The sequence below is a fragment of the Mesoplodon mirus genome, assembly GCF_964341445.2.
Source record: "Mesoplodon mirus genome assembly, chromosome: 10".
Lineage (NCBI taxonomy): Eukaryota > Metazoa > Chordata > Mammalia > Artiodactyla > Ziphiidae > Mesoplodon > Mesoplodon mirus.
In genome coordinates, this window is record NC_138986.1 from 19,592,405 (window position 1) to 19,618,728 (window position 26,324).

A 26,324-nucleotide genomic window follows, 5' to 3' on the forward strand; every position below is an offset into this window, starting at 1 on the left:
GAGGAAAAGGCTCTCAGGAAGGCTTCCTTTACATTGATAGGAACAGGTGTTCTCTTTTAGTTGTCAAGTCAGCTCCCTTCTGAGAATCTCAGATAAGTGGTCCAAATTACATCTAAGAGGAAAATTTGCCAAAGCATAATTACTTTTCATCAGGGTGCCACAAATAATGAAAAGAACAGAACACTGGAAGTATATTGTAGTCTACTTAATCACCATCATTTTAAAAAGCTGATGTAGAATTCCTTACTTCAAGACAAAACTATATAGCTTTGGTGGTAAATTAAGCATATTTTCTAAACACTAAATTATATTTCTTCTAATTCACATTTGGCTAAGAAAAGCTGACTAGTCTTTGTAGCAGTGGAATATAAGTGATAAGATTTGCAGCTGCCATTTCAAACAGTGCATTTTTGTCTATTCTTCAGTAGCTTCCTGTGTTTCTATTCATCCTGAATGAATTCCTTTCTTTATCTTTCTTGATAAGATAAATTTCAACACGGTTGCCTATCTATGCAGAATGCAGACTCCTTATATCACCTTGCCTATCCATTCCCCTCCTCCCTCACCCCCGCCCAAGAGCTAAACTTGTGGAGAGTGATAGATTGTTTGTATGGGTAGAAATAGTAAAGCTTTGCCCAGTGATAAACAATTATTTAGAATAGTGCATAAAAAATTCTGGTCATCAGAATTATATCTAGCATTTATCTGCATTTAAGAGAATGTCTAAAACCAAATAACTTCAGCTGAGGCATAATGGAAAATCTGAGATCAGTAAAACTAGTTTTGACTAAAAGATCTCAACCATTGATCAGCTATGGGAAAGTTACTTGAACTTTGCTGTTTATTCCTCTATAAATTAGGATAATAATTATATAATGAAACAAATAGCATAACATTTGACATATATACACTACTATGTATAAAATAGATAACTAATGAGAACCTAGTGTATAGCACAGGGAACTCTATACTCAGGGCTCTGTGGTGATCTAAATGGGAAGGAAATCCAAAAAAAGTGGGGATATATGTATATGCATAGCTGATTCACATTGCTGTACAGCAGAAACTAACACAGCATTGTAAAGCAACTATACTCCAATAAAAATTAATAAAAAAAGAAACAAATAACATAACAAAAGCATTTTCTAGGATTGTACTTGATTAATAATAGTAATTATAAAAGAAATCTAATATTTTGGGGAGGATGAGTAGACTTTTGGAAGGTTATGGGAGAAGATGCCCATCCTATGTCAGCACCTTTAACTAGTGTCAAGGTCTTTGGGTCACCTTCTGTTTTTCCAATTGCTTTCTGTTTTTTCGCCATCAGCAGTTCTACTCTATGATCCTTGCTCTTTATCCTTTCCAGACCATATAATCGAGAACCTCCCACCCCCCATACCCAGTCTCTTTTTACATCCCACATTGATGACTGTTTCCTCTCTTTCTCCAGCCAACTGGGTCGATGGAATAGAAATGGCTATTCATAAAATAAAATTTGTCTCGATTAAGTTACCATGGAGAAGAGCTGTAGGCTTTTCAGTACATTACACATCTAAGGCAGGGATTGGCAAAGGGTCGGACAGTGTATATTTTAGGCTGTGTGGGCCATATGGTTTCTGTTGCAGCTATTCAACTCTTTTGTTGTAGTGTGAAAGTAGATATAGAAATATGTAAACAAATGAGAATGGCAGTGTTCCCTGAAAACTTTGTTTACAAAAACAGATGGTCGTCTGGATTTAGCCCATGGGCCATAGTTTTCTGGGTCTCTAAGACATGGGGATGAGTCATACAATACTAGTGTTTAAAGGGATATGGCAGTCATGTAGTCCAGCTTTCCCCAATGTGTGATCCATAGACAGCTGTCCCCCTGCAATCAAAGGTTAACTGGTCAAATATATCTTTGAAGTGCTACATGATGTTCCCCCTTCTTAGAGGCTCACCAATACATTAGCAATACTCAAGGCCCTGACTTTCTTCAGGGGTGGAATATAAGTAATAAGAATGATAACTTATGTTTTAAATAGTGCTTACTGTGTGCCCAGATCTATTCTAAATGCTTTTACATATATTAGTTCATTTAATCTCAAAACCCTATGAAGTATGTAGTATTGTTAATACCATTTTATAGTTGATGAAAGTGAGGCACTGAAAGGTTAATTAATCTGCCCAAGGTAGCATAATTAGTGGTGCCTGGATACAAATTTATGCAGTCTGGCTCCAGGGTCTGTGCCCTCAGCTACCCTTCCACCTCTGTGTAATATCTAGACACCTCTGGGAAACAGTGTGAGCTAAGAAAGTGCTTCTTTCATCCAGTTCTCTCAGTTAACACATTGGAAAAGCAAGGTCTAGAGAGATTCAGGTGACTTTGCAAAGGTCACAAGTATAATTAGTAACTGAGACCAGTCTAAAAATCAGTTAAATCACCACCTGGTACTTGAAGAAATGCTCGAATTGATCCTTTATAAAGACAGAAATCCTTTTAAAAATGAGTAATCATCTCTAATTTTCCCTTTTTAATTCAGGCTTTTATAACCAGCTTCATTTCAATGGGGTAAATATAGTTTGATTTTTTAAAAGTAGAATTATTTTCACTTTAAAAAATCGGATAGGCAGTCTTCTGTTAAGAGAAATATGACAAATATTTATCTCTAACTTGGACCTCTTTCCCAGGCGCTGAACCATTGATTCTCAAGTCTCAATGTACAATAGAATCACTTGGGGTACTTGGAAAAAATGATGGTAGGCCCCACCCTACTGCTTCAGAAATTACATTTTAATTGAGGATCTGGTGTAAGTGTTTCAAAAGCTACCCCCAGCAGGTTCTTGTATGGAGCTGGATTGTGAATCACGTTTGTTACCGTCTGCTAAATTTGTCCACCTGCATTAACAGCTAACATTTAAAATGCTACATGGCACGAAATGAAACTTACGGCTATGGTCCATGGGTTATAATTAATAAAAATGTGACCACATTTCAAGCATGAGTGGAACTTTAGTATTGCAGATAAATTGTACTGGTGGCTATAATATGCAGTCAGTTTTATGTGAGTGGGACGTTTGGATCGACGTGCATAGCAGCAGAACCAGACTAACCAGAAAACTCAGATTCTGATAGGTTGCCAGAAGTCTGTATGGCTCAGATAGAGGCTGGTCTTGACTTTTTAAAAAACTGAAGTATAGTTGATTTACAATACTGTATTAGTTTCAGGTGTACAGCAAAGTGATTCAGTTATTTTTTTCTGATTATCTTCCATTATAGGTTATTACAAGATATTGAATATAATGCCCTGTGATATACAGTAAATTCTTGTTGCCTATCTCCTTTATGTATAGTAGTTTGTTAACCCCATACTCCTAATTCGTCCCCCTCCCACCCTCATTCTTCACTTTGATGTGGCTCTTTAATGCCTGGGACTTAAGGTGGAAGAAACACATATTTTGAAGGATTAGGTTTTTTTGGTTTTTTTTTTTTTGTTTTTTTTTGCGGTACGCGGGCCTCTCACTGTTGTGGCCTCTCCCATTGCGGAGCACAGGCTCCGGACGCGCAGTCTCAGTGGCCACGGCTCACGGGCCCAGCCGCTCCGTGGCATGTGGGATCCTCCCAGACCGGGGCACGAACCCGTGTCCCCTGCATCGGCAGGCGGACTCTCAACCACTGCACCACCAGGGAAGCCCGAAGGGTTAGGTTTTGCCACCATTCTCTACCTACTTACAAATATTAAAATCATTTATAATAGAAGAATTTTGAGAATAAATCATGTGTAGTAAAGTAATTTAGGATAGAAAGAGAACATTTATGAGAGGAAATGGGATAGAAATTATCAGGGACTTGAGATGGTCTAATTACTACTAGTGAACACTAAATTTGTCTTTAACTTTTTTGGTAGTTAAGGCAAAAAAAGAATATAAATATAGTTTTATATTTTGGCTAAAAACAGCTTTCACTTTGCAGAGAAAATTGTTATTTTTAAACTAATTTCAACCAGCAATTTAACATATATCCTTGGGATAACACAATTAAAAATATCTTCACCACAGTTTTGCAAAAGTTATAGAAATGCTGTTCAATTGGTGATAGTTGTAAGAACCATCATGTAGTTGAATGAACCAAATCTTTTGAGTAAGTAAAGACATTTCCACAGTTGTTCATTCACTCATTCATTTATTCAATCACCTGTTTGCTTTTTTTGTTTGTTTGTTTGTTTTTGCAGTATGTGGGCCTCTCACTGTTGTGGCCTCTCCCGCTGCTGAGCACAGGCTCCAGATGCGCAGGCTCAGTGGCCATGGCTTACGGGCCCAGCCTCTCCGTGGCATGTGGGATCTTCCTGGACCGGGGCACGAACCCGTGTCCCCTGCATCGGCAGGTGGACTCCCAACCACTGTGCCACCAGGGAAGCCCACCTGTTTGCTTTTAATTGCTACCATTATGCTGGATACAATGTTAAGTTCTGGAAGTAAGGTGATCAATAAGATATCATGCTTGTTCTCAAGGGGTACAGAGTACAGTGGGAGAAATGCTCAGAAAACCCAAAATTTCTAGTGAGAGAGGTCAGAGACTGAAATAAAGGTGCATATATGTTATGGGAACACAAAGAAGGAGGACCTAAGTGGAGGACCAAGGAAGATTGAATAGGTTTAATCAGATAGATATGCAGTGAAAATGCATTCCAAGAGGAAGAACAGCAGGATAAATGTCAGGGAAGGGAGAGTGCATGGTGCTTCAGAAGAATTACAAGTATCTCCCCTAAATTGGGTGGTGGGATTCATATGGGGCTTCAGAATGAGACCTACATCGGGGTCAGATTCCAAAGGGTCAGGCCAAAGACTTGAGACTTCATACGAAAGTGATGGGTAGTCACCTTAGTATTTTCGGCAGTAGGGTCATGTGATCAGATTTGTGTTTTAGAAAGATCACTTTAGCTACACTGTAGAAGGGAGACCGACTGGGAGATCACTTAGGAGGCTGTTAGTGTAATTCACTTCTTGAGTGTTGAGCCTCTGAAGGAAAGCAATGGGAATGGAGAACAGGTGACCGATTCTGCAGCTTTTCAGGAGTTTGACTTGTATGACTGGGTTAATGACTGTAGAGAGGGGAAGCAGAAAGAAGGAAGAAAGGTTTCCTGGCTTAGGTGACTGGGCAGCTTGTGGCACAATACATGGAAATCTAGAGCCACTGGGGAGAATCAGGTTCGTGGGTCGGGAGCAAAGAGTGGAAGATGGTGAAAATGTGTTCAGGTGATACTTATGGGACTATTAGTGGAGAATTCCAATAGAGCGTTGAGGTCTGAGCTGGAGGCAGTAGATTTGGAATTTACCAGCATGTAGATGGCAGTTATAGATGGCAACGTATATTAGTGAGATAACTTAAGAATATATAAATCGAAGAGAGACCAGAGTTTGGAACCCTGAGAAACACTCACACTTAAGGCTTGTAGAGGACACAGAGTTCATGAGGGAAACAGAGCATAAGTATGAATAAACTAGGAGTATGTGAGATAATGGAAGTGATCAATAGGATACATGTAATTTGGGACAGAGATGTAATTTGGGATAATATAACAGGAATGTAATTTGGTAATTTGATAGATGTAATAGGGAGGTAATTTTTTTTTTTTTTTTTTTTTTTTTTTTTTTTTTTTTTGCGGTCCGCGGGCCTCTCACTGTTGTGGCCTCTCCCGTTGCGGAGCACGGGCTCTGGATGCACAGGCTCAGCGGCCATGGCTCACGGGCCCAGCCGCTCCGCGGCATGTGGGATCTGCATCGGCAGGCGGACTCTCAACCACTGCGCCACCAGGGAAGCCCATAGGGAGGTAATTTGAGACAGAGATAGAAAGTGTACATTAAACTGTGAACTATCAACTGTGTCAGATGGGACTTGATAGGTGTTGGGTCTCTGGCTGCTGGACTGAATTCTCTTAGTAGAAGCCTATGGATGATTTTTATTATTTAAGGGACAGATGTTTTAGATATCAGATATGTTTCAAAAGTTTGAAATCCAAACATTTCTCCACACACTTAAGCCCAGTTGTGAATGCAGAATAACGTTCCTGAAAAATCTTGAAAACATCTAAGCACAGCAGTTGGAGGCGATGATGTCCTTGACCATGAAACATGGAAGAGGCAATTTTAGCTTAAAAAATGTAAGACCAGTTTTTCCCAATTAAGCACTTCAATGAATGTAAGCTAATATATGCTCAGTGGAATGGATGATCTGAAATAAATCTGTATTTTGAAGGTATTGCCAGAATCAATTAACTGCATATAAGGGCGCCACATAACTGAATGCACTCTCGTGATGATTAGGGTTATTTGAAATTCACCAATTTAAATATGAAAATTTTAGTTTGGGTATTATTGGTGTTTAATTCTCTTTGTGAATTGTATTAGACTACATGCCTGACTGTTTATTTAAGACCTTTCCTAGTTCAAAATAATGTAAGTAGACCAAGTATCACTGATATCTGGCATATCTGTGGATTTTTTTCCCTATCTATGGATTCTCAGAATCTGGGTAACATAAAGTAAACAGAGGCCTTTTTGATTTGGACCCCCTTAAGTGGGTTTATTGACTGTCATGACTTTGTTTTGGTCCTCATGAAATATATGTGCCCTGATTCCAGGCTGAATGAAAGAAGCAAAACTTCCCAGGGATTTTCTCAGTCCCAATATTACAGTATTTGTAGCTATGAATCTCTCTTCTGTACCTGTCATCCAAACTACTTACATCTCATAGGGGAGAGGAGGTGTTTCTGTTTGTCTTTCTGGAAGCTTACCTAATTTCTGACACCCCTGACTGCAACACTGCTAATTGCATCAGAGTTCTCAACCATTTAAATTCCTTGGTGTTCCCTAAATTTCAAGTCTTGTGTGTATCATCCCCAGTTTTCAGCATCCACATATAAAAAATCTCAAGCTTCACTTTAAAAAGATAACACAAAAGGGAATTTTTCCCCCTATCAAGAGGCCAGTGAGCACTGTAAATAAGGAGAAAAGAGGAATGTTTTAGAACCAAGGAAGGTCATTATGTAAATACAACCATTTGGCTTCCTACAGATTCTTCACTGAGAAATCAAGAAAGAGGGCTAAAGAGATTTAAAATTTTTTCTGTAATTAGTAGAATTTTTAAAAATAGCAAGCCTCTCTGCACAGTTATTCGGCCTCTAGTATTAGTATCAACAATAGAGATAAAATGCTTCTCTTTTTGTTTCTACTTGCAAGAGGGACCTTATTTTGTTTACTTCTCAGTGCACCTGAGCATTATGAATTGCATTGATCTATTGTATAATGATATCATAATAGCATATAGATTAAATATCACTATTAGAGTACTCCTTGCTACTCAAAGTGTGTTCCAAGGGCCAGCAGCATTGATATTACAGGGGAGCTTGTGAAAATGCAGAATCTCAGGCTCTAACCTAGATTTACTGAATCACTATCTGCATCTTATCATAATCCCCAGATGATTCCTCTATACATTAATATACTTTTTTTCATTTATAAATTTATTTATTTATTTATTTATTTATTGGCTGACTTGGGTCTTTGTTGCTGTGCGCGGGCTTTCTCTAGTTGCGGCAAGCGGAGGCTACTCTTCGTTGCAGTGCACGGGCTTCTCATTGCAGTGGCTTCTCTTGTTGTGGAGCACGGGCTCTAGCCGCGCAGGCTTCAGTAATTTCGGCATGCGGGCTCAGTAGTTGTGGTGCACGGGCTTAGTTGCTCCACAGCATGTGGGATCTTCCCCGACCACGGCTCAAACCTGTGTCCCCTGCTTTGTCAAGTGGATTCTTAACCTCTGTGCCACCAGGGAAGCCCTGTACATTAATATTTAAGAAACACTGGTTTAGATGAATAATAACCATACAAATACCCCAGATGATTTTTTTTGGTCAAGAAAATTATAAGGAAAACGCCTACTGTGGCTCAAAGTACATAATAGAATTCCTTTCATGATAGAACTTCCTTGTATTTCAGTAAATCAAATGATTAGTTGGCAATGATGAAGAATTAACATAAAAAAGAAAAAAATCATTTTTTTCATTTTCCAACTGTCTTGTTTTCTAAATTCATTTTTGTTCCAGAGCTGAAATAAGGACCCACAGGTGCAAAGAATAAATTTTAAAAGATAACTCTTTAGAAAACTGATTAAATCAATCAATCAGTTTCATTGTGTATCACTTTACCTACAATGGATATTTCCTTGATGTGAGTTAAATCTAATTGATGGGCAACATATCCTCTGTACAAAGTTCTTAACGTCAAAAAAACAAAACAAAACCCTACCTTATTAACATTTCCATAATAGAAATGAAAGAGTTGAGTGGAAAACTGAAAGGAAGTTTGAATAGTTTGATATTCTCAAGACTTTGGGCATATGGATGCCATTAGCATGATGTCTAGTCAATGAAATGTTGGTTAATCTGAAACTTGTAAAAATATGTAGTAAGGAAACAGAGAGATAGGCTTCATTGAGGGCAGACCTGGTTAAGCAATTGTAAATTATAATATTACATTAGTAAACTTAGAGTCATTTTATAATCTTCCCTTTTCTCAATACTTTCATCCAATTAATATGCAAGTTCTGCTGGTTCCACTGCTAATGTACATCTTGAATTAATCCACTTCTCTATCTGCACCACTAACTATATTCCAAGCTGTCACTATCCGAAAGGTCTTCCCTCTTCCTCATAGCAGCCAGAGTCACCTTATAAAAATTATGAAATAAGTCCATGTGACTCCTATACTTAAATATCCTTCATTGACATTTCATTGCTTTTATATTCTTATACAAATTCCTTAGTACATCAATGAGGCCTGGCATGGTGTTTTCAGTCTGTCTCATGCCACACTTCTTCCTTATTCCCCTCACTCCTGTCTCTACGTTTCTCTTGGTTCCTAAAGTATATACCTCTCTTTCTCACCATAAAACATTGTATGTCTTGCTCCTTTTTCTACATCATGTCTCAGGGTTTTTTCTGTTTGTTTGTTTGGGGTTTTTTTGGCCATGTCAAGCAGCATGTGGGATCTTAGTTCCCTGACCAGGGATAGAACCTGTGCCCCCTGCAGTGGAAGCTCAGAGTCCTAACCACTGGACCACCAGGGAAGTCCCTCTATATCATGTCTCAGTTTTAATGTCACCTTTTCAAGGGACATTAAACTGTCTGTAGGAATGTAAGTTGGTGCAGCCACTATGGAAAACAGTATGGAGATTCCTCAAAAAACTAAAAATAGAATTACCATATGATCCAGCAATCCCACTTCTTAAGTCAAAAAGATACATGCATACCTATGTTCACAGCAGCACTATTCACAATAGCCTAGACATGGAAACAACCTAAATGTCCATTGACGAATGAATGAATAAAGAAGATGTGGTACATATATTCAATGGAATACTACTCAATCATAGAAAGGAATGAAATAATGACATTTGCAGCAATACAGATGGACCTAGAATTATCATGTTAAGTGAAGTTAGTCAGAAACAGAAAGACAAATACCATATTATATCACTTATATTTGGAATCTAAAATATGAGACAAATGAACTTATCTACAAAACAGAAATGACACAGATATAGAGAACAGACTTATGGTTGCCAAGGGGGAGGGGGAGTGGATGAGGGATGAGGGGGAGTTTGGGGTTAGCAGATGCAAACTAGTATATATAGAATGGATAAATAATAAGGTCCTGCTACTGTACAGCACAGGGAACTATATTCAATATTCAATGATAAACCATAATGGAAAAGAATATAAAAAAGAATGTATGATATGCATAACTGAATCACTTTGCTGTACGGCATAAATTAACACAACATTGTAAATCAACTATACTTCAATTAAAAAAGAAAATAATGTCACCTTTTCAGGAAGGACCTGCCTGATTGTCTTACTTGAATTCTGATTCCTCTGTGGTTCTCTATTTTAACTCCCTGTTTAAGTCCTCAATAGCACATTACAAATTAATTTATAAATTTTAAACATTTTGGATATTTATTCGCTTATTGCCTGTTTTCCTCAAAGAAAGTAGGCTACAATAAGGGCATACCTTTACTGTCTTGCTCACCACCGATTGTTGAGTACCTGGTAAAAAGCAGGCATCATTACATTTTTCTTGAATAGAAAGGATGACTGTAAAACAAATATAAAAATTTTCACATGCTTAATTTTTTATTACTTCCTTGATCTTCTGTGGTTCCTAATTCATTATGCAAGTAATTAATTTTGAAGAAATCCTTTCAAGTTCATTATGTGAAGAAATATTAAACATGACATTTTACTGTTTCAAGGAATGCAAGGCATTGGAAACAAAATTAACATGCCAAGAGGATATTTTAATGGAACATTTTGTTGAAATTTGTATCAAGGGAACCAATTGAGGCTGCTAGCCTAGTTATTTGTCTTAGTCTGTGGTACCTTGTGATTGACTTTAAGAAAGTGAAGTGTGCTAGTTGCCGTATTTACCAGTACAATCTGTCAATATGGCATATAAACCAAATTTCAGGCCAACATATATGCAAAAATAAGAAGAACAGGGCTTCCCTGGTGGCGCAGTGGTTGAGAGTCCACCTGCCAATGCAGGGGACACGGGTTCGTGTCCCAGTCTGGGAAGATCCCACATACCGTGGAGCAGCTGGGCCCGTGAGCCATGGCTGCTGAGCCTGCGCGTCCGGAGCCTGTGCTCCGCGACGGGAGAGGCCACAACAGTGAGAGGCCCGTGTACCGCCAAAAAAAATAAATAAGAAGAACAAACTCTATGGGACTAAGAGTCTGAAGAAATCATGAGTCTGAGAGACTGTGCTCTTATACATTTCAGGTAATTCTCCAATGAGGCGCATTCCCTGAAAGCCAAGCAAAGGGACCCAAGACTCTACTGTATTTATCAAAACTATTGATAGATACCTCAGGACTTTAGAACTGAGTTATTAGATCAAGAAAAAAGACAAATAGCCCACCCAGGGGCCTGATGGTCTCTTCCCCTACATTGGAGGTACTCAGGTGATGGATTGAAGGACCTGAGTAAAGGAAGGAGTGTGGGTAGTATTGTGTATAAAGAACAATTTGGCACCACAATCAAATGTTAGTTGCATTTTTAGAATTCCAAACATCAGGATGAAAGGTGAAAAATATCTATTCAAATGCTTAACTTTAAGTGCACCTGATGTATGGATATTTGAAGAGTCTGGATAATTGTATATATTTTAAGTCTGAATTTTAGACCTTATATTCATTTCCTGGGGCTGCCGTAAAAAAGTGCCACCAACCAGATGGCTTAAATAGCAGAAATTCATTGTCTCACAGTTCTGGAGACTAGAGGTATGGGATCAATGTGTCTGTAGGATTGATTTGTTCTGAGGGCTGTGAGGAAAGGATCTGTCCTAGGCCTCTTCCCTTGCACTGGAGATTGACTCTTATTCCTTTTATCTTCACATCATCTTCTCTCCATATGTGTCTGTGTCCATATTTTCCCTTCTTATAAGGACACAATTCCTATTGAATTAGCCTACACTAGTGGCTTCATTTTAACTTGATTATCTCTGTAGAGAACCTTCTCTGAATAAAATTACATTTTAAGGGATTAGGACTTCAACACAGGAATTTTTGGGAAATGCAATTCAACCCATAACAGACCTTCATAATTAATTTACTTAAATCGCATTTTATAATATAGAAAATAAAAGAACATGTCAAAAATATTTGCTTTATGTGGCCAAAAACTACACAGCACATCCAAAAAAATCTAAGAAACTAACTGCGCTTATAAAAATTCACATATGCTCTATATAGACTATAGTCTATGACCCATAAACAAACTATAATAAAACTTTTTTATTGGAATTTCCCTGGTGGTCCAGTGGTAAAGAATCCACCTTACAATGCAGGGGACGCAGGTTTGATCCCTGGTCTGGGGACTAATATCCTACATGCCGCGGGGCAACTAAGCCCGCATGCCACAACTACTGAGCTCGCACACCTCGACTAGAGAGCCCGCGTGCTGCAAACTACAGAGCCCACGTGCTCTGGAACCCGTGCATCACAATTAGAGAAAACCCTCATGCCACAGCTAGAGAGAAGCCCACGCGCCACAATGAAGAACCTGCATGCCACAATGAAAGATCCCATATGCCGCAACTAAGACCTGATGCAGCCAAAAAGATAAAAATAAAAAAATCTTTAAAAAAAAACCCAAAACTTTTTTATTGAGGAAGTTAATTAGCATCATTTTTTAAAATTGGAATTTGTCTTTGAGCAGTTATTCAGCCTTAACTGGAGTCTGTTATAAGCACCCTTTTGGGGTAGAAATTTGGCATTAATAACTTAACACCTGACACCAGAGAACAAATTTTCAGCGGAAGGACCTATATGTGCTAATGAAGCTTGGAGCTTACTAGAGGTTGATTTTAATGTTTCTCTTGCTTTCTCCCTAATGAGATCTAAATTACAGTCCTAATAGACTTATTTTCTTCACCTATTATTTAAAAGCCAGATCACATTTTAATTTCACATCGAATTGTCCATAAAATAATAAATAAGGTAAATGCAGCACAATTATACACCTTAAGAAATGTGCTAATCTCTTTTTGCTCCTGAATTCTTAGCTGGATTTTGTGAAGAACCTCAGCAAAATCCATTTTCTCTGTCTTTGAAACAGTGCTGTGTTTGTATGGATAAGAAAAGGGTGCTGCAATTCACGAATTGTGGTCTCTTGGTGTGATAAGAAATAAACAAAAGCCTATGTTCATACATTGATCCCACCATTCCTGTGGTTTTCCTAATTTTTTTTCCTGTGGACAAAACATAATGCTAATTTTCACCTTCAGGAAAAGGTTATTCTGCCATTTCTTGTGGCCATTAAGGATGGAACCTGCGATGTGGAGTCTATACAGCTGTCTCCTTTGCAGATATCTCTTGTCTTTTCCACGCTCCCTCCTCCTGTCAGTACCCTGTGATTTTTTTTTTTTTTTTTTTTTCAGTACGTGGGCCTCTCACTGTTGTGGCCTCTCCCGTTGCGGAGCACAGGCTCTGGGCGCACAGGCTCAGTGGCCATGGCTCACGGGCCCAGCCGTCCCGCGGCATGCGGGATCCTCCCAGACCGGGGCACGAACCCGTGTCCCCTGCATCGGCAGGCGGACTCCCAACCACTGCACCACCAGGGAAGCCCCCCTGTGATGTTTTTGAAAAGTGCTTGGGTGCTCATTCTACTTGATGTACTCATTACTGCCAGTGAGGCCTCCTTTGACTGACAGCTGAGATGGAGCAAGTGAGTTCTGATTCGTATGCTTCAGTAGCTGTTGTACCGTAGGTCCTAGCCTGACAAATGAAGTAATCAGTGTAGTTTTGCAATGTGATGACCTGGAACCACAAATCCAGATTCACTCAAATGAATGAAACTGATTTTGATTTGCAATCCAAGAAAGTAAGGTTCCAGAATGTCAGCCATCTATTTCTTTCCCCTGGTCTTTAGCCAAGTTGTGATATGACTAGGATGGATTTTATTTAAATTCAATCTTGTTGAATCATAGTGGCAATAGTCAGAACCCAAGTGAATAATTTTTCTCTACAATAGTACATTCTTAGTGGATATAACTGTGTTAAGTATTTGGCATGACTCAGAAAGAGATTTAGTTTTGATGTTTTGGAAGATAATATGCATTAAACATAAGGACACGTGTTCTCACAACTACTCTCTTATAACAGAGTTTCCCATTCCTCAGTCTCTGTCTAGGAATCATATGCAGTCTTGAAACTATTTTTGGAGAAAGTAAGGGCTTCACTTTATATGTCCATGTGTAGTGCTGAGCAAGTCCACATCCTCTCATCTCCATATTTTTCACCGCTACTAAAAGGTATTGAGATCTATATACTCAGCTCCTCCTGAACGTTTATTGGGATCTGCTAGGCTAGTGGTTCTGGAATCTAGCTACATATGTAATATGGTTAATTTCTAAAAAAATAAAGTAAAAATCAATTCACAGAATCTGAGGCCTCCCTTTAGAGCCACTTTATGAGTATCTCTGGCGTAGATCCTGGTAATAGAAGTTTTTATAAAATCACTGCATGTGACTTGAATGCAAAGCCAGATCTGGGAACTTCTGTTCTGGGTTGACTGAGTGTCAATGCCCATTTGGTACAGTGGTTTCTCTTTGACCTTTCCAAATAATCTATAGTGGAGATGCCAGAAATCTCTGTTGTAATTCATGATTGATAGTGAGTTATTCATAAAATAGTTCTCTGGAAGTTTTATGATGTGGTTTACAATATAATTATAAGCTCTGCTTTTTATTCTGTTATTGTATCTTTGAAGTTTGGTATGTCTTGCATTAAAGCTACCTTTACAGAAGATTTTTTATTCCCTAAATCTTATATTTCAACAAATTTCTTCTCACCTTTACAAAAAAATCCTGATTTAAAAAATCATTTAAAGTATCATTGACACCAAAAGAAGATTAAAACTAAGATGAGATGAGTAAAAATTGATTTTTAATGGTGTCAAATCATTCTCTTTTGAATGAAGTAAAAGTTTAATTACTGTTTAGAAAGGACATGATGCATCTTATTACCATAGTGTATCGTGTAACTAGAAATGTATCACCTACTATTAGAGACAACAAACTGAAACAGAATGCATATAAAGGGCACTTTAGCTGTCTGATTAAGTAGAATCTATTGATCTGTGTGTTTCCAACAAGCCCAGTATTTTGTCTCTATATCTCATGTAATGGTTCAGTATAATTTACTTTACAACTTCAATTCTCTATCCTTCACTACACTACTTGTTTTCAGAATTTATCTTTAGTTATCCGCCTCCTAGGTTCAGAACATCTTACTCTAAAAAAATCAGGAATTATTTTATATTAATTTATTGAATATGTACTCTGACTTCTAGCATTGTTAGAGGAAGAATTAATTATGTTAAGTAAAAGTTGGAAGTATCTCGTATAGAAACTGGTGTTATTTGTGTGTGAGTATGTGTGGGTGTGTATTTCAAGGGCTTATTTCCATTAGAAACTTGATGTGGGAAATATATATGTTAGGGTACCAACTTTGGGCCTATTTATCTTTGATTTGTTCTGAGTTTCTTAAGGTTACTGGCTAGTTTAAATACATTTGAAGACCGGGGCTGAATGAGATGATAAAATAACACCTTTTTATTTAGCAACACAATGTGATCTATATATTGAGTCTGGTTTTGGATTCTGATTTCTTATTTTATAGGGTCAAATGTCCTGATTTACCCTTTATATATCTCTTTGAACTACTCTTTGGTATATATGCAAATCTTGCATGCCAGCCACTTTGTTTTGGCATTTATCTACTAGTTGAATACTAAATGCTCCCACTCAAAGAGTACAGTACTCAAGAGAACTCTGGATAACATTTGGAATTTAGCTTACCTGTCATGAATATTCATTTTAATATGTAACCAGTCCACTTCAGGATTTGGACAGTAAAAGTACACTATTGTTCAGAAGGTTGTATAACTGAGGTGTCCACTTCCTTCTTTTTCCAGCTGAGTGTTCTTAAGTATGCTCAGTTAAACCCCAAAGTATAGGTAAAGCAGCCCAACACTATGACCTACTAGGCATCCAGCAGGTTGCTGCAGGAGAAATCTTTATGGAATAATGGAAGGAAGGATGGAACATCTACATAGGGGAAGGTTCCTACTCTCACTGAACAGCCGGAGTGTAGGGGCAACGACCCAGGGGATGTGAAGTTTCCATTCCTGCAAAGACCAATACTCAGCTAACAGTGTCCTGGCCAAGCATAGCTCTGGGCTACTCTAAATGTGTCCCTGCTGGTGGTCTTTCTCTCAGTTCACTGGACCCAATGGGGTGTCTGAGAATTCTCTGGAGTCAGAAATAAAGTTTAAAAAAAACCTTTGGATCCTGTGCCCTTCTTCACAGCACCTGGGTTTCTCTTTGTTTTAAATTTTATCCTTTTATTGCTTCCATAATAATCCTCAATATCCACAAGGAAATTCCTAATAACCCATTATACTTAGAACCCAAGTGACAATAAAAAAATGGTTTATCCTCTCCTGGAGAGTAAGTAGGGTTCAAGCTTTAGAAAGATGATGCTTGATCTTGTAAGATATTTTCATTGAGGATGGATAATACCCACATTTGAGGATTAGTCAATTGGCTTCTTAATGTTAACATCCACAATGACAACAACAACAACCAAAGGAGAATAACTAGCTGGATTTCATATTATAAAATAGGGTGAATAGTCTACACTCTGCAGCATTCAAACGAAGGATACATAGGACAATGAAAAATTATATAAATAGTCATTTCAATATCAAATAAATTACTAAAATAGGTACATTATAATAACTAGACATAAACTCCACTGGTACTTATTGTGTATCCACTAGTGTCAGACTTACTCAAATACATTACCTAATGGTATTTACTCCTTACAAAATTCCTGTGAATTAGTTATATAGAGACCCATTTTAAAGATGAGCACACCAAAGGCTAAGAGATGATAAATAGGTTGGCCTAAGGTCAGACAGTTATTACCAAGTGCTTTTAAAAATACTGTTCTAAAATTGGTATTTGAACCCAGTTTTTCTAGCTTGTGTTTAGTGCCCTTTCCATTATGCCACACTTAACATGTTATCCTGCTGTTCAGCTATCTAATATTAGGCGTTTGCTTCATTCTCTATATCTCTCTTCATATACACATGTACCTACATACTTACATATTTCCAAATATGCCATGGAATCATATTATCATCAGAATATTGTAGCTGATGAGCCACAAACTCTGTGTCAGGTATGTTGGTCTTACTCCAGCTCCACATTCCTTTTCTTCCTACAAAAAGTAAAGAGTTCTATTCCACTTTTATTCCCCTAAATGAAGGTTTCCTAACCTCCACTTTATTGACATTTTGGAGAAGATAATTCTCTGTTGTGGGGAGCTGTCCAGTGCATTGCAGGATGCTTAGCAACATCTCTGGTCTCAGTCTACTAGATGTCAGTAGCACCAACCAGTGTGACAATCAAAAATGTCTCCATAATCACTGTCAAATGTCCTTCGGGAAGCAAAGCTGTTCCCAATTGAGAATGACTGCTCTAAACTTAAAATGAAAGTAGCTAAATAAAAGTGTAGTCCCTCTGCTCTGTTTCTTCCCTGCATATTAGAGACTTTAAGCAATTAGTTTATTTAGGCTTTGTACTAGAACAAGTCAAGTTAGGCTGTGGTAACAAATGATGCCAAAATTGGCTTAACACAATGAACTGTTAGCTCTCTGGGCTGCTGTCCTCCCTGAGTTAGGTTACCATCCAGGTGACTTCAGCTCCTAGAAGCTCAGCATCCACATGTGCCTTCATACTCATTGCAGCAGGGAAAGAGAGAGTGGAAGATCATGCATAAGGTCTTAAGTATGTCCCTCTGAAGTCACACTGGTCACTTCAGCTTACGTTTTAGCGACAAAAGCAAGTCATGTGGCCATATCTAACTTTGAGGCGGAGAGGAAGTTTAGTCCTCCATACTTGAAAGAGGATACGTGGGAACACTGGTGAGCATCCGTGATGCCTGCCATCATCATCTAAGGACTATTGTCTGAATGCCCTGTAATGAACCTAGTAAGGTTCTAGGTTACATGAATCAAGTCAAGTTTGAAATAGATTATTCATCTATTCTGGAGAGAATGTATGCATGTGAAATAATCAGTGAACAAGACAACATATACCATATGCAACAGATTATAATAACGTGTTCAATTTATATATTAATTTGGGAAATATTTACATTTTTAAGATACTTATATTTTATGATTTTAAGTCTTGCAACTAAAGAGCATGGTATATCTTTTGGGTTCTGGGACCTAATTCCAATGTACGGGGTAGGGAGTGTTCTCACATATCCAAGCAATTCTCCAGAGACCAGCTTGGTGTCCTGCAGTTCAATTCAATTCTGACACTACCTACCTACAGACAGCATCAGATTCCACAGGTTAAGTGTTCAGTCACACAAGACCCAGCCCCCAACCTGCCTTCAGAAGCCAGTCACAAACCCAGGTTGTTACCCGTGTTTCTGATTGACTGGCTACGGATTGGAGATTCCCCATACCTCTCCTTAAACTTGAGTTTGATTAATTTTCTAGAACAGCTCACAGAACTCAGATAAACATTTTACTTCCTAGATCACCAGTTTATTATAAAAGGATGTAACTCAGGGACAGTCAGGTATAAGAGACACCTAGGGGAAGCATGGGGAAAAGGGCAGGGCCTTCTCAGTTCCACGTGTTCACCAACCTGGAGGCTCTACAAACCCTGTTCTTTGGGGTTTTTATGGAGACTTCATTTCATAGGCATGGTTAATAAAATCATTGGCCAAAGGTGACTGATTCAACCTCCAGCCCCTCTCCCCTCCCAGGAGGTCAGGGGGTGGGATGAAAATTCCAACTCTCTAATCACAAGGTTGGTATCCCCTGGCAACCAGCCTCCATGCTTAGGTGTATTCCAAAAGTTACCTCATTAACAAAAGACACCATTACAGCTCTCATCACTTAGGAAATTTCAATGGTTTTAGGAGCTCTGTGCCAGAAATGGTTATGAAGAGCAAATATATATTTCTTATTATAAATCACAATGTCACAGTATGTCTCTCTATTTGTTCGTTGTTGTTTTCATAATGTCCTCTAATAAAATTTTATAGTGCTTTCTGGTTAAAGGTATTCCTAGATGTTTTATAATTTTGTTTTCTTTGTTTGTTTGGGGTTTTTGTTTTTTGTTTTGTTTTGTTTTGTTTTGCGGTACACAGGCCTCTCACTGTTGTGACCTCTCCCGTTGCGGAGCACAGGCTCCGGACGCGCAGGCTCAGCGGCCATGGATCATGGGCCCAGCCGCTCCGCGGCATGTGAGATCTTCCTGTACCGGGGCATGAACCCGCGTCCCCTGCCTCGGCAGGCAGACTCTTAACCACTGCACCACCAGGGAAGCCCTTGTTGTTATTTTTGAATGAAATTTTCCCTGCTCCTCCCATTCTATTTCTACCTGGCTATTGGTAGTACAGAGAATGGTTGCTTGATTTTTTTATACTTTCCTTCATCCAGATATCTTAATCTTAATACTTTTAATATTTTTCATAGCTTTTGTAGTTTAATCTCTTTTTCAGAGTTACATTTCCTCTTCTTACATTGTAGCATTAGGTGACTCGTACAATGTTGTTACTAATGGAAATAAACTTTACTTTGTTTTTATTTAAAAGAATATTATTGATTATTAGTTTCTGTTAATCTCATACTATTCGAAATTTTTGTATAGAGTTTTAAACAGGAGTGAATGCTGAATTTTGACACATATTTTCCAGAATTAATCATAGGAGTTTTACACTTAATTTGTTAGTATTTGAAATATGTTGATGAGTTTCCTAATATTGAACCACATATACATTCCTGGAATAGGTATAACTTGGTGGACTTACTTTAATATATTGATAGATTTGGTTTGCTAATGCTTATTTTCTGGCATTCTAGTTAATTGAATTATTTGTTTCCCCCAAAACACCACCACCAGTATTTCAGTCTTTTGATAATAATATGGGTTCTCATATTCTTTTTTTTTTTTTTTTTTTTTTTGCTGTACGCGGGCCTCTCACTGTTGTGGCCTCTCCCGTTGCGGAGCACAGGCTCCGGACGCACAGGCTCAGCGGCCGTAGCTCATGGGCCCAGCCGTTCCGCGGCATATGGGATCCTCCCAGACCGGGGCACGAACCCGTATCCCCTGCATCGGCAGGCGGACTCTCAACCACTGCGCCACCAGGGAGGCCCCGGTTCTCATATTCTTAATACAGCTTCTCCCGTTCCAGCTTTAAAGGTTAATTGCGTTTTACTACTACATGTTTTATGCAGCTCCTATAACGCCAACAATAGTAATAGTTGGCTCCATGCGTTCTTATTAGAATTCTACCAAACATCTGGCTGGGTAGTTGCCCTCGCCAAGTGGAACATGTAACCATCAAACTGAAGCACGAACTGGGGATTACGGCTGTAATGAATTTCCAGACGGAATGGGATATTGTACAGAATTCCTCAGGCTGTAACCGCTACCCAGAACCCATGACTCCTGATACTATGATTAAGCTGTATAAGGAAGAAGGCTTGGCCTATATCTGGATGCCGACACCGGATATGAGCACTGAAGGTAAGCATGAGAAGGAGCTTTCTGGCTCCTCGTTGAATGTTTCAAAGAAGCGCTTGCTGGTTTTTCGCCTGTCTGTCTGTCTATCTGTCTGCCTATCTACCTACCCACCTTGCTGTCTATAATTGAATGACCTAAACGTAAATGACAGATATGGAATAAATATAAGGTTTTTGGTTTAATATATTTAATATATATATCTTTTGACACCTTGGCTAAGATTCTGTTTAACATGGGTCCTTCGATTTATTTATCCATTAAACATGTATTTACTGTGTATCAACTATGTGTGGGACCCTAGGCTGGTGGTTGGGAATACAACGGTGAGGAAAAGCAGGCACAACTCCTGTCCTCATGGAGCTTCTAGTTCTATAGGGCAGACAAGCGTTAATCGAATGACTACAAATAGAGTTGTGAAGCTATGATGAGTTTTTGGTTAGAAAGATACATCGATGTTGCTATGAGAGCCTAGGCCTGCGAATCAGACCTAGGGAGAAGGGCCAGAGAAGGTTTTCTCGGGTGTGTTTGAGCTGAGATCTGAAGCGGGGGTTGGCACGGGTGAGGTGGGAAAGAGGCTTCCAGGCAGAGGGAGCGGCTTGGGAAGAATCCCCTTTGCAGGAGAGCACAGAGTGTTGGAGGAGCTGAAAGAAGGCCAGTGTGGCTGCAGGGCTGGGAAGGAGGGAACAGAGTCTTGCAGGATTTGGGGCACAATAAGAACTTTAGATGGTATCCTAAAGCAGTGAGAAGCAGTTGAAAGGGTGGGAGGCTGAGAGATGTCAAGTTAACTTTTTTTTTCCCTCTAAAAGTGCCCTTCGTTTGCAGTGTAGAGAATGTCGGAGTGGGCCCCAGCCGATCTGGGGACGCCGGTTAGGAGGCGACTGCAGTAGGTAAGGTGAGAGAGAACGCAGCTCAGGGCAGGGTGGCAATAGTGATGCTTCATTTACTGCACAAACACTGGCTGAGCGTGTCTTTGTGAAGAGGGAAGTAGGGTGTGACATGGATGCTGCCAGGGAAACAGAGATAAATAAGGCACACTTTTTTTAAAAAAATTATTTATTTAATTAATTTATTTTTGGCTGTGTTGGGTCTTCGTTGCTGCACGCAGGCTTTCTCTAGTTGCGGCGAGCGGGGGCTACTCTTCGTTGCGGTGCATGGGCTTCTCATTGCGGTGGCTTCTCTTGTTGTGGAGCACGGGCTCTAGGTGCCCGGGCTTCAGTAGTTGTGGCACGTGGGCTCAGTAGTTGTGGCTCGTGGGCTCTAGAGAGCAGGCTCAGTAGTTGTGGCGCACGGGCTTAGTTGCTCCGCGGCATGTGGGATCTTCCCGGACCAGGACTCGAACCCTTGTTCCCTGCAATGGCAGGCGTATTCTTAACCACGGCGCCACCAAGGAAGCCCAAGGCACACTTTTGTTCTCATGGTAAGAGGCAGTAAGGCAAGTTCAAAACTAATTATAGTAGAAAGAAGAATGTGATGAGAGGGATGAGCCCTGCGCACTAAGAGGGTTATAGCGTGGGAGGTGCTCTTTTACGGAGGAGCGCAGGGAGGCTACATGAGTATCCTGGGATTTGAGGTGGGCGTGGAAGGTCCAGGTAGAGGGAGAAAGAGCATGCCAGGTGGAAGAAACAACCAAGGCCCAGAGGCATGGTATTTTAGAGGAACGATCTGTATTTCAGCCTGGCTGTGGAGGAGTGTTCTTGTTTGTAGAAAGGAGTGGAGCCAAGAGAACAAGTTACACGAATAATATCAACCAGATGTCAGCAGGGGGCAGCAGAGAGCTATGGACTGGTGCAGGCTGAGGGAGTTTGGTGAACTGCTATTCTGGGGGAAAGAAGGAAGACAGTGATGGCCAGGGAGGAAGCGTCTCTATCATTAGCCCTCTTCCCCGCAAAGTACATTATGTATCAAACACTCTTCTCAGCAATTTCATACATTAACTCATTTAATTCTCAAGACAAGAGTCCAGGCAGATGTTGTAGTTATCTGCATTTTGCAGAGGAAGGGAATGAGGTACAAAAAAGTTAAGTAACCTGGCCTATGTCATAGAGCAGAGACACAGCCTGGATTTCAACCCAGGCAGTCAGGCTCAGAACACTGCTCCTGACACCATATGATGAAGCTTCTCTACATGCTCACGTGGACTCTTCATGCACTTTCTGCAGACCACCACCTGCACTTTCAGTCTGTCATGTACATCGTCAGCTGGAGTTAGACAAAGTCATGAGTTTCCAGGGGAGTAGCTTGTCACCCCAGAGTGTCCCAGGACCTTGGCCATCTTGGCTCTTAATGAATCTTTATGGTCCTCCTGGCCAGGTTAGACCCCTTCGTGGGTCAGTCTGAACTGAACTGTCACTGGGGATGTATAATTTTTCTTCCTGAAGAAGGAGATAGTTTGGTTACTCTTCTTGGTAATTAATGCTGATCCAGAGGAGCTTGATTCAACTACAAGAGCTCTGTCTTTTTTCAAGGAATTAAAAAAAAAAAACCCACCAAATAAGCACAGAAGAGCACTGGTCGAATCTAGGTCATATTTGCCCTGTCCAGTTTGTTTCTCTGGTTTCAAAATGGAGAAGGTCGTTAGGACAGTGTGCCTGTAGCTTCTTGGGAGTGTTTTGATTTTCGCTTCTTTGGTTGTCATCTTAGAGCATTGTTATCCTGTTGGAGTAGGATGTGAGACGAAGCTCAGAGAAGTTGAGATAAATATGGCCTGCTCCACCCCATGCACTGATTCTCCAAAACCCTGCTGACTGATAGGCAATTTGCTTGATAGTTTGGGAATATACAGAAGCCTGGTGGAAAATTCTACCTCCAAAGACCCGCTGTAATGGTATTAAAACCTTTGTCAGTGGGGGAGGAGGGTTACAGAGTCACCAGTCATACAACAGAGCGTCTTCCACCCTGCGGCACTTTGGAAACATGAAATGGCAGCAAAATGAAAGCTCCCACTTGAAAAAGGCCAAACCCCAAGACTAAATAAAGGGTTTCTTTGGTTCAGCAGAACCTCGGGGAGTAATCAAAGAGTTGACAGCACTCCTGCGTCGCCAAGGAATTTCTGACCAACAGATCAATCTCTGTGGTCACAACATTAGCACAATGAACACACAGATTAATTCAGCTGAATATTTTTAGAACTCTAGAGAAAAATCCATCTGGAAGTGTTTTGAGCCGCAGCATAATGCTGTCAGATAAAGTCTGAGAAAGAAGACAGTCTGTTAGGCCTGACTGTCACCACGGGTTGTCACAGACCTGGTACAGTCAATTGTGCCATCGATTCTTTCTCTTGTACTTTTTGTCATATGCAGTGGGACTGGGGTTGTTTAGGTTTTTCCTTTCCTTTTTTTTTTTTAATTTTGATTTGTGTCTTTCACCTGAGGAACAAAAAGCTCCCAAATCTAGCACTCACCTGAAAACATAAAATCTGTTCATTAAAAGTCAGTTTTCCTTCACACGGGAAGTACTCAGATTGGGTTTTGACCTCTGTAAGCGCAGTGCTGTTTATAACAAATGGTTTACCCTTGTCTCCCAAATGGGTTAACATGCTCCCCAGAGCCACCCACTTGTGGTCACAGTCTTAGTGCTTTCTCTGACTCAGCACGCTAAATTCAGTGCTGCCGTGAGGCGAAGACACTGGCCTTGGAGCCTCACCGCCGGGGCTTGAGCCTTATCACCATCATGTGATACGGGCAGGCTTGTTCCTGCACTTGGAAAATGGGGAATAATAATTGCAGACTTACACGATTATAACAATAGAATAAAATAACTGATATGAAAGTGCTTTCAAAATTCCAAAGTTGGGACTATAATATTAGTGCCAAGTTCTTCAGTTTCTACCAAAGGGCGTTGCAGTTAACATAGACCTTATCAATATTAAGGAAAAGAAAATATGCTCAAATAAAATAGTAATATATTCAGCCATAAATCTGCCTCTGGATTAAGAAAGGAAAGACGTGTGTGTGTGTGTGTGTGTGTGTGTGTGCGTTGGAAGGCTGGAAGTTGTGCCAGGAATGATTTCTTTCAGGGTCAGACTTAGGTCAACCTCAGCTATCTTTAAGGACTCCCCACTCCCACTTATTTCAGGCCCCCTCATGCCTCAGGCTGCCCCACCACGCCCTTGTCCCCTTTCTCACCTGTGCTTGCTTGCTCATTGCATGTTTTCAGGTAGCTTTTAATCATTCCAGAGTTGGATTAGCCTGGAGGAGATGTGGACCAGAAATTTAGATAAGAGGGGTCTCGGACTGTCTCAGATCAAATCGGTATTAATGGGTTTTTTTACATTGTTTTAATTCATGTATTTAATGAGTGTTTATTGAGCATCTGTGGAGAGTCAAGGCCTGTTTTAAATTCCAAAGTAAGAATCACAGATGGTAGAGTGTTTTGTTGGACCTGCACAGGCTTTAAAAATTTCAACTTAGTTGCCAACACTTAAAATTTGGAATATTTTACATTAAAAAATCAGTGGTTCTCTTTTGCCTTGGGGTGTTATTGTTTATAAAAATGGAAACATTTTATCAAATTAAATTCTATATGGAGCCTAAATATATGAACCATAAAAATTAGGGGATCTGGTTGACGCTGGCTTTACTGTGTGAGCCCTGACCCTGGGGACCGTCTTGTGATTCCTTGGTGGGTTACGTATTAGCTCAAGCTCCCTAGAATGGGTTTTCAAGCAGAAGGACATGCGCCTGTAGGGCACAGATGGCCCCTCTAGGGTAGGAGCAGAAGTGCTGAATCCCACGGAGGGTGTTACTGTCCCACAGGAGTGAGAGCCGCAGCATGACCAGGTAAGTGGGTGGGCAGGGACTGACTGAAAATTCAGATTGACAGCATAGTGGCCAGCAAGTGCCATTGACCAGGTAGGTTAGAGAAGGACAGTAGTACAGAGGTTAAAACCAGAGGCTTTAGAATCTGGATGGCTGGGTTGGAGGTGGCCATTAGGGAGTAACCTTGGGCAAATCTCAGATATAACTGAGGATAATAATAGTACCAACCTCATAGCTCTCGAGAGGTAGCTATAAAGGAGCTATTGCACACAGAATGCTTAGATCAGTGCTTGGCAGGTAGAAAAGGCTCAGTACGTGTTAGCTGTCATCAATCAAAACAGGGTCAAAGTAAAGGAGGGCTCCAGCTGAAGCCAGGCCGAGAGGGGTGGGCCCCCTAGACTGACTGCTTCTCTGGTGCTCCTTTTTATTCTTTATTCATTCTTTATGCTATTTAAATAATTGTTTGACAGTTCTTAAGTGGGACGGCTGCGTGATTCTAGGAGAAGACCACTGGTGGGTGAGACCTGTGTTTAAACTGGGAGCCTTTTGGAGTTTCCACGTGGCAGCTGACATTTACATTCCAGGATTATGCATCTGAGCTCACTGAACCTTAAACTAACACAAATCCCTTTTCAACTTCTAAACTGTGTACATCCCTGTTGAAGAATCTTTTACAGATAAAAAGGAGAGGGGGAGATACTAGGTCATTTCGGCCATTTGGTGTGGACCCTTCCTTGGGGAACCTCTGGCCATAATGAAGGTCAGCGGAAGGGATCCTGATGGGTCCATATAGACGTGGCCGGGGCAGGCTGGCTCCACTGATGCTGCAAAAGCTGAGCATTGACTCTGGGACTCTGCAGCAGCTCCTCCTGCAAATGTCCACTGTGGTTTACTTGTGTATTTGGCATTTGATGAAAACCCATATTAAAAATATTTATGTTTATTTCCTGGCAATGAACATGGTAACTGGAGAGGCAGCCCTAACAGGGAACTTGAAAAGTGATGCCAGCTGTGGCAGAAGCAGGAGTGACCCAAGCTTCCCAGATCTGTCACTGGTAGTTCCCTTCCTGGACAACATCACTTAAAGTAAACCTCTAACATGCCCTCAGTGGAACAAAAGCTGTGCCCTTGAACAGGCCTCACCCTTATCAGCAGGGCCACTCAAACAGACCTTGGAGGTTTTGCCCCCTCTGATCCCTCAACTCCAATGGTGGACCAAATAAACAGTCCTTTCCCTGAGACATACAGCGAGACACCTCTCTGGTACATATGGTGTCTTCTGCCTTGTTACATCTCCGGAGATACTTACTGCCTCTAGGAGAGGGCCATGAGTAACTGACCGAATGGCAGGCCCACCTAGCTGTAACCTCAGAGCACCCTGCAACCAAGCACAGAAGCATAGATCAATTAAAGTC

The 26,324-nt window shown here is 40.3% G+C and overlaps 1 protein-coding gene across 2 annotated transcripts in view; it reads left to right on the top strand.

Annotated features, from left to right (window-relative positions):
• Positions 1-26,324, top strand: part of EPM2A (EPM2A glucan phosphatase, laforin) — a 72,002-nt gene that overhangs the window by 41,723 nt on the left and 3,955 nt on the right. Inside the window, exon 3 of one of the 2 annotated variants that reach the window (XM_082634334.1) lies at positions 19,914-20,155. The exons of the other annotated variant lie outside the window; for it this stretch is intronic. Within the exon in view, the coding sequence (XP_082490460.1) occupies positions 19,914-20,155 (242 nt within the window). The remainder of the gene's footprint in view (positions 1-19,913; positions 20,156-26,324) is intronic. 2 annotated transcript variants of the gene reach the window in all.